The 9,365-nt window shown below is 42.6% G+C and overlaps 1 protein-coding gene across 1 annotated transcript in view; it reads right to left on the bottom strand.

Moving 5' to 3' along the window:
- Positions 1-9,365, bottom strand: part of LIPA (lipase A, lysosomal acid, cholesterol esterase) — a 42,940-nt gene that overhangs the window by 28,059 nt on the left and 5,516 nt on the right. The window contains exon 3 of the mRNA XM_010838505.1: positions 8,091-8,208. Coding sequence (XP_010836807.1) covers positions 8,091-8,208 — 118 coding nt within the window. The remainder of the gene's footprint in view (positions 1-8,090; positions 8,209-9,365) is intronic.

Below are 9,365 nucleotides of genomic sequence, written 5' to 3' on the forward strand. Positions count from 1 at the left end.
AGCTAAGCTAAGTCACTTCAGTCGTGTCCGACTCTGTGCGACCCCATAGACGGCAGCCCACCAGGCTCCCCTGTCCCTGGGATTCTCCAGGCCAGAACACTGGAGTGGGTTGCCATTTCCTTCTCCAATGCAGGAAAGTGAAAAGTGAAAGTGAAGTCGCTCAGTCGTGTCTGACTCTTAGTGACCCCATGGACTGCAGCCCACCAGGCTCCTCCGCTCATGGGACTTTCCAGGCAAGAGTACTGGAGTAGGGTGCCATTGCCTTCTCCGCACCCCCATAATACACTATTATTTATTGTCTTAACTGTCTTAACTGCTGTGAGGGAAACACACAGAGAGCTATGAGAATGTGTAGCCAGAGGCCTGACTGGGTGTGAGTGGCTGGGGAATTCCTCCCTGATACAACACTGAGGTTAGACAGGAGGAAGACAGGGAGTACAGGGGAAGACGGGGTGCTGAGCCAAGCATCTCCTCTTTCACTCTGACTCTCTGCTCCTGGCCCCAATCTGCAAATACAAAAGAAAACTGCTGTGCAGCTGACACTGCCCCGCGGCACTCAGTTAGGCAGAGGGTCTGAACACAGCCCCACACCCAGTGCGTCATCAAGGTCCAAGGGCATGAGCTCAGAGGGCCAGAGTCAACACGTCCAGGCACTGCCTAATGGCCCTACGTCTTCCCAATGCCACCCCGGGGGGAGGAATTGCATCCTAGTTGATCAAGGCCTCTGTTTAGCTTGGCAGGGCACTGCATTTTGGAAATGGTTTCCTTAGGAATCACATATAAGAACAGAAAATTCAGAAATTGGATGGAATCCTAAAACATATAACCAAAATTAATTAAAAAAAAAAAAAACACAGGCTGATGGACTTTTCCTGCAAAACCTAACTCACAAGTCAGGTTGTGTATTTTCAATTATAACTCAAAAAGTACAATGGCCAACCCCTGAGGAGTTTTACCAAGGCAAAGTTCAGAAAGCCTGTTTCTTCACTAAGACAATTACACTCCAGAATGCACTTCACTCATCAAGCCAGTAGAACCACCGCTTTTCAGATATGAATTTTCACTGTTGGTACTTTATCTGATGGCTGCTTTAGTTTACAGTTTATTTCGCAGTTAAGCAAGAAGTCTGCCTCACTGATATTGTTGCTATTTTACCTATTTGGGACAAGGCCTTTATTTCTGTGTTGTAGCCAAACAAAATAAATATTTTGACTCCCATAGATCCAACTTGCTCATTACTTATTAAACACATAAGGTCACACACTCCGGCTCAAAGAATACTGAACTGGAATCAGACTGGCTGGGCCACTAGCCTTTGATGTAAAGCAAATTCCTTTCCCTCATTGAACCTAACTGTCCTGCCCAGTAAAATGAGGGTGCACTGCTCTAGAACCCAAGTTCCCAAACCCTAGGATTTTACCTTGGAATCCACTAGGGAGTTATGTTAAAAATGCAAGCTCTCCAAATCCTCGGTTCAGGCAGGACTCTGAGATCCTTCCAGTGCCAGCATCCCATGACTTTCTGAAATAAGGCTCAGGAGATGAAAATATGACCACTTCCCTATAAAGGATGAATTTTTGAATTTCAATTCCCTTACAAAATTAGTGTAAAGGAGGGGGAGCTCAACACTTGAGAGAGAAGGTTGTGTAACACAGAGAAACAGCCCACACATGCTCTACTGGTCACCAAGAGCTTTCTAAATACACATTTCAAGCCACCATACTCCTTAGAAGGAAAGTTATGACCAACCTAGACAGCATATTCAAAAGCAGAGACATTACTTTGCCATCAAAGGTCCGTCTAGTCAAGGCTATGGTTTTTCCAGTGGTCATGTATGGATGTGAGAGTTGGACTGTGAAGAAAGCTGAGTGCCGAAGAATTGATACTTTTGAACCAACCAGTCCATCCTAAAGGAGATCAGTCCTGGGTGTTCATTGGAAGGACTGATCTAAAGCTGAAACTCCAATACTTTGGCCACCTCATGTGAAGAGTTGACTCATTGGAAAAGACTCTGATGCTGGGAGATTTGGGGGCAGGAGCAGAACGGGACGACAGAGGATGAGATGGCTGGATGGCATCACTGACTGGATGGACGTGAGTCTGAGTAAACTCCAGGAGTTGGTGATGGACAGGGAGGCCTGGCGTGCTGCGATTCATGGGGTCGCAAAGAGTCAGACATGACTGAACGACTGAACTGAACTGAATTAGAGGTCTGACTAGACAGATTGTAAATGATTGTCTAAATCAGGGGATTCTCCACTGGGTTCATAAACTCTCTGCATCTGAATATAAAACCTATGTGTGCACAAGTGTCTATTCTATTCTACTTGAGAGAGGATCTGCTGCCTTCATCACCCTCAGAATCCTAGTTCTGATGACTGCCAGGTACACCTCTGAACGAGGCCAGCCATGCAGACAATACGGCCATGCTCCTTGCTGTGAAGAATAGAAAGGTGATAAAGACGCAGCCTCCTCCTTCAAAAAGTGGCTGCGGGAGGGACTGGGGGCGGGGTAGAGAGAAGTACACACCTAAGTCAACCCCACCGCAGAGTAAGGCAAGGACCTCAAGAGGTGTATCAGCAAGACCTTTGGGAGTTCAGAGGAAGTGGTCTCCTTCCTGCTCAAGCAACCAGGCAGAGTGGCCAATTAAGCCGGGTGGGGTGGCAAGGGTGGGGAAAAAAGCATTTTTACGGATGTGTAGAAATGAAGATGGTAGGCACAGTGATCACCGTTCCAATGGGTTGAGTCACCAGCTGAGGCCCAGAGAGAAATTAGCAAAAGGGGAATAAATTATTTGGATTTGAGAGTGTGAAAGAGTGACTCTTTAATACTTATAAACTGATACAACTTAAATGATACCATTTGCAATTTGGCTATGGTGCCAATTTAAATCTGTGCCAATGAGAAATGTTTCTTAGACAATGGGTAAAGATCAATGGTTCTCAAGCACTCCTCATAAACCAGATGAAAGAGATAGTCTATCCCATTCTACAGAAGACGACACCATAGACGTCCTATCCTATGACTGTAATCACTAACTTGGGGATTCACGAAGTTCTCTGCACACACCCAAAGTGAACTTCAAAACTCCACTGCTCTACAAAATGACGGTGAATAGTACAGACATCAGCCAGGACACAACATTAAGGAATGGTGTTATCTTTATTCATTAGATTCATGAAGATTGTTGAATGGCAGTATCATATAATTATACTTGGGCTCTAAGAAACTTAATCCTGCAGAACTACACGAGATGGATGAGAACAAGGAGGTTGGTAGAAAGGAAAGCAGTTGACATGGTAGAGGAGTCATGCAGCCAAGGCCTGTGATAAAAATCTTTTGATGATCCCCAAGTGAGGCTCTACATAAAATCGGAGGGGGCCACTGAGACAGGATTGAAAGATGCTCACCATGCAGCTTTAACTAAGGTTCCACAAGGAATGTGGTATCTATAAAGTAATGGAGGTGACATTGGCAAGATGGAGAAGGGACAGGCTACCCACTCCAGTATTCTTGGGCTTCCCTGGGGGCTCAGAGAGTAAACAATTTGCTTGCAATGCTGGAGACCTGGGTTCAATCCCTGAGTTGGGAAAATCCCCTGGAGGAGGACATGGCAACCCACTCCAGAATTCTTGCCTGGAGAATCCCCATGGACAGAGGAGCCTGGCAGGCCACAGTCCATGAGGTTGCAAAGAGTCAGACACAACTGAGGGACTAAGCACAGCACAGCACAACCCTAGTCCCCTCACAGAAACTCCAACTTTGCAACCACCTATAGAAGGGTTGTTAGCATCCCTGAACCCAGGGGTAAGGTTGCAGCATCACAACAGAACACAAAAACTGAGAAAGAAATGAACTGCACTAAGAAGGGCAGGGGCTTCCCTGGTGGCTCAGTGGTAGAGAATCTGCATGTCAATGCAACAGGTTTAATCTCTGATCGGGGAATATCCCACATTCAGCAGGCAGAGCAACTAAGCCTGTGTGACACCACTACTGAGCCTCTGCTCTAGAGGCCTCGAGCCCCAACTACTGAGCCCAGTTCAGTTCAGTTCAGTTCAGTCGCTCAGTCGTGTCCAACTCTTTGCGACCCCATGAATCGCAACATGCCAGGCCTCCCTGTCCATCACCAACTCCCGGAGTTCACTCAAACTCACGTCCATCGAGTCAGTGATGCCATTCAGCCATCTCATCCTCTGTCATTCCCTTCTCCTCCTGCCCCCAATCCCTCCCAGCATCAGAGTCTTTTCCAATGAGTCAACTCTTCGCATGAGGTGGCCAAAGTTTCAGCTTCAGCATCATTCCTTCCAAAGAACACCCAGGGCTGATCTCCTTTAGAATGGACTGGTTGGATCTCCTTGCAGTCCAAGGGACTCTCAGGAGTCTTCTCAAACACCACAGTTCAAAAGCATCAATTCTTCGGCACTTAGCTTTCTTCATAGTCCAACTCTCACATCCATACATGACCACAGGAAAAACCATAGCCACTACTGAGCCCACTCACCACAAATACTGAAGCCTGCCCCCCTGAGCCTGTGCTCAGAAGAAAAGTGAAACTGAAAGTGAAGGTCACTCAGTCATGTCTGATTCTTTGTGACACCATGAACTATACAAGTCCATGGAATTCTCCAGGCCAGAATACTGGAGTGGGTAGCCTTTTTTTTCTCCAAGGGATCTTCCCCACCCAGGGATCGTACCCACGTCTTCCACATTACAGGCAGATTCTTTACCAGCTGAGGCACAAGGGAAGCCCAAGAATACTGGAGTAGGTAGCCTATCCCTTCTCCAGGGTCTCCTGCATTGCAGGTGGATTCTTTACCAACTGAGCTATGAGGGGAGCCCACAAGCCACTGCAATGAGAAGCCTGCGAACCACAATGAGAGAGTAGCCCCTGCTCATCACAACTAGAGAAAAGCCCACACAGCAACAAAGAGCCTGGACGGTCAAAAATAAATTTAAAAAAAATTATTTTTAAAAAAAAGAAGAGTAGGAAGAGCAGCTTCACTTCATTCTTGATAAATGAATTATGTTTTAAAGGATCATGTAATGACTTATAAATAGTACAGATATATGGCATTATTCTCTTATGCATTAAGAGCATTAATCTCTTAAAAGATAAGCAGAATGAACAGCCCTATTCTTGTTTTGAAATTCTTTCTCTCTCTCAGATTCTGAGTTTATTTCAGATGGCCAGGTAAGCAGTCACAAGAGCATAAGGTAGGGTGGTGGCCTGGCAGAGAGGAAAAGGCTAAACGGAAGCCATGTAACATGGGAGCCTAGAGAGGACTTGTCAGCTCCTGGAGGATGGGAGTCAGGAGTGACTGTGCAGTTTCTGGTCGTGGTCATTAGGACAATGAGGGTGTTATTAACAGAAGAGGAAGTCGGGAGACGAAGCAGCATGGATGAGCCAGCTTCCAAGCTGGGTGTGAAGGATTTTATGTATTCTTTCTGTCTATCTGGCTTAAATAAGCCAAACTAGCACCACTGACAACACTGCTCCAGGATGGGAGTGAAGAACAGGGCAGAACCTCAGCGCCATGCTCGGCCGTGGACCAAGGAGACGCAAACCATCAGAGAAGGACCTATGCAGCTCTGAGGACAGTCACAAACTCCTTTAGATAACTGACCACCTTCATAGATTGCTTCCAGACTTGTCTCTGAGCTTAGCTCATAGAAGGTGTTACATACACATCACTGATCTACAGGGAGGCCTCTGCAGAGCAGAGGAAAAGGGCGGGGACTTGATGCTATGACCAGACTATGAGTGCCTTCGATCTGTTCCCCATTCTGAAGACCAAGGATAGTCACTGCCCCAATCCACATACCCCTGCCAAAAAAAAAAAAAAGAAGAAATCTAACCCATATAACTAGGGAGCAATAAAGACTAACAGGGAACTCTGAGATCATCTCAGGCAATCGACTATTTTTAAAAATGAAGAACCCAAGACCTACAGAGGTAAAAGCACAGAAGTGCTTATGGGCAGACAGAATTCCCCCGTCTCTTCTTCTATCACCTGAGAGCAAGTCAAGAAGGATGCTCGCTTCCTAGCGTACAGCAATTTCACCTGCGGTGGCTGAGATAAATACCACAGGAAGGCACCTGGCACTATTTGCTTTGATTGCTATAGGAGAGAAAAGCCTGGAGGAAGGAGGCACATTCTTTAAGCTTGTTTTCACTGAGGTTTCCTGTATCTTTTAACAATGGCTCACATTAGTAATTATATTAGTCAACTAGCCACTTTTAAGAGAAACGGTATCAATACATATCTTTCTTTATATTGACTCTGAAATCTGTATACAAAGTTCACTTTAAAAGTAAAACAGAGGAAGGAAATCAAGATCATATGTTCACTCTGAAATGTTTTGCGTGTCTTGAGCAGAAGAAAAACAGAAGCCCTTGTTGTAACTCATTTCCGATTTTGTAACATACATTTAGCAGGATCTATAAATCATAAAACTCTCAAGAGTCAGAAATTAAATTTCAAAAAGAGCACTGGCTGTCTTCACCAGGTAACATCATCAAAAGACTCATTATGGCTAGAATTTATGGGAGAAAAACATAGATAAGTCAGATTTTATTAAGAGAAAAATAGACAATGATATAAAGCTCAATTAACACAGAGGGCTTTTAAATTCATTTTGAATAAATATTTTCTACTCACATAAAATTTTGAAGAAGACAGTTATCCATTTACCTTAATCTCACCTTAGTAGCCTAAGGAAAGTTTCTAAAAACAAAAAGTGTTAAAAAAGAAAAAAAATCTGTATCTAGAGAGACAATTGACTAAGGATCAGATCCTTATTCTGATGTCTGTTCAGTGATTTCAAGAAGTCTATCTAGAAATTCTTCAATCTGCACTGGAAACCACAGTTTTGCTTGAGTTATGAGACAGAAAAAATATGCATATATTTTAAGCCAAAGCTTAAATACTTAAATATGCATATATTTTAAGCCAAAGCTCAAGTATTCCCAATAAGTGTAGTTACCAGAACAAGACCACATGGAAAGTAATTTAACAGTATCTGGGTCTTCCCTGGTGGTTCTGATGGTAGAGTCTGCCTGTCAATGCAAGGAGACTTGGATTTGATCCCTGGGTTGGGAAGATCCCCTGGAGAAGGGAATGGCAACCCACTCCAGTATTCTTGCCTGGAGAATTCCATGGACAGAGGAGCCCTGAGGGCTATAGTCCATGGGGTCGCAAAGAGTCGGACATGACTCAGTGACTAACATATACACATCAAAATCACAAATCCACATATCCTCTGACCCAAAAATTCTATTTCTGAAAGTGTATCTTATAAATAAACTTGCACACAAACAAGGTTATTTACAGCAGCAGTACTTGTTAAAGGAAGAGTAGAAATAGTCCAAATGCCACTAAGAGAACACTTGCTAAATAAATCATGACAGTTATACAGTGGAATACTATGTATTGGTAGGGATGAATGATCAAGTACTCTTCGTACTGTATGAAAAATACTCAAAACATTAAACAAAAAAATTCAAGAAACAAAAATGTGCGTTATATGCCACATTCTGAATTAAAAGGCAAGCAGGGAAAATAATAATTTGTTTGTTTCTAAAGAGGCTTTTTTAGAGATAAATTTAAAATAAAGAAAATTTGGAAGGATACATAAAAAAACTGGGGAGGTAAAGAATGAAATAGGAGGGAGGTATTTTACTGTGTAGCTTTTCATTCTCTTCAATTTTTGAACTATATGACTTTACCAACTCAAAAAATTAAGTAATCTTCAAATAGCAAGAGCTATCTACTTAATGTTCAAATCACTTTATTAAATAAAATGCTTCCTTATAACAATGAGATATTTTAGCATATTCTCAAACAAACCTGACCTTTGAATCTTTAAGTGAAAATGAAATTAGATGATTCTTGTCCTTGCTTCTTTAAAAGAAGTGTTTCTATATATCTGGCATAAATGTAATATGTTGAGTACTTTGATCTAAAAGACAATCCCATTTCAATGTTTTCATGTTAAATCTGAACTTGTGACTGATATAAAAACCAGCCAAATTCCAGCAATGCAATTAGATTTTCAGAACTTTCCTATCTCAGCACTGAAGATACCCATACCTTTGTCGGAACGGTTTTTCCTCCCATGGGGAATTCGGTTAAGGCAAAGAATATACCCATCTGCTGTCACAACCAGGTGTTCCTCACTAGGGAATCCCCAGTGAGAGATAATTTCACTCTGTGGAGCAAAGGAAAAGACAAAATGTCAATGACCAAGTTTTATTTAAGAAACCATTACTGAAATTTTAGTCTGCTCTATCTAGTAGCCAATCTCCATCACAAGAGTAAATCCTCCCCTTGTTTAACCCCTGCATTCTACTCACAGATGCTTACTTAAACCTTGGATTCACCATTCTAACATGTTCTGCACCAACTGTGCCTTATTTTACCATAGCTTTGGGCTTCTTTGGTTCCATCCTGGCTGCCAGGCACAAATAACCACTTCTTTCTTTCTTTTCTAAATATGCCAGTTAATTCTGTAATCTACAATTTTCCTTGTTTCAAGAGACCCCATCCTGGGAAATGAAGGATAAAAAATATTAATCTGTTTTTAATCAGTGGACCAATAAATCTACACTAGAATGTCAAGGTAGAGTTGAACAAGATAAAATGATACAGACCCAGAGCAAATCACTATCTTGTACATCTTAAACTAATTCAATGCTATATGTCCATTACATTTCAATAAAACCAGGGGGAAAGATGAAAAGGAATAATGATCAAATTCACATAAGGAAAGATCCATGGGGCAATTAGGTTTTCTTTCTTTTTTTTTTTTTTTTATTGAGGGAATGTTCAAACTACTGCACAATTGCACTCATCTCACACACTAGCAAAGTAATGCTCAAAACTCTCCAAGCCAGGCTTCAGCAGTATATGAACCATGAAGTCCCAGATGTTCAAGCTGGGTTTAGAAAAGGAAGAGGAACCAGAGATCAAATTGCCAATATCCACTGGATCATCGAAAAAGCAAAAGAGTTCCAGAAAAGCATCTACTTCTGCTTTATTGACTATGCCAAAGCCTTTGACTATGTGGATCACAATAAACTGCGGAAAATTCTGACCACTTGACCTGCCTCCTGAGAAATCTGTATGCAGGTCAAGAAGCAACAGTTAGAACTGGACATGGAACAATAGACTGGTTCCAAGTAGGGAAAGGAGTACATCGAGGTTGTATATTGTCACCTTGCTTATTTAACTTACATGCAGAGTACATCACGAGAAACACTGGGCTGGATGAAGCACAAGCTGGGATCAAGATTGCCGGGAGAAATATCAATAACCTCAGATATGCAGATGACACCACCCTTATGGCAGAAAGCGAAGAAGAACTAA

The sequence above is a fragment of the Bison bison genome, unplaced genomic scaffold (assembly GCF_000754665.1).
Source record: "Bison bison bison isolate TAMUID 2011002044 unplaced genomic scaffold, Bison_UMD1.0 scf7180017864097, whole genome shotgun sequence".
In the NCBI taxonomy this organism is placed as follows: Eukaryota; Metazoa; Chordata; class Mammalia; order Artiodactyla; family Bovidae; genus Bison; species Bison bison.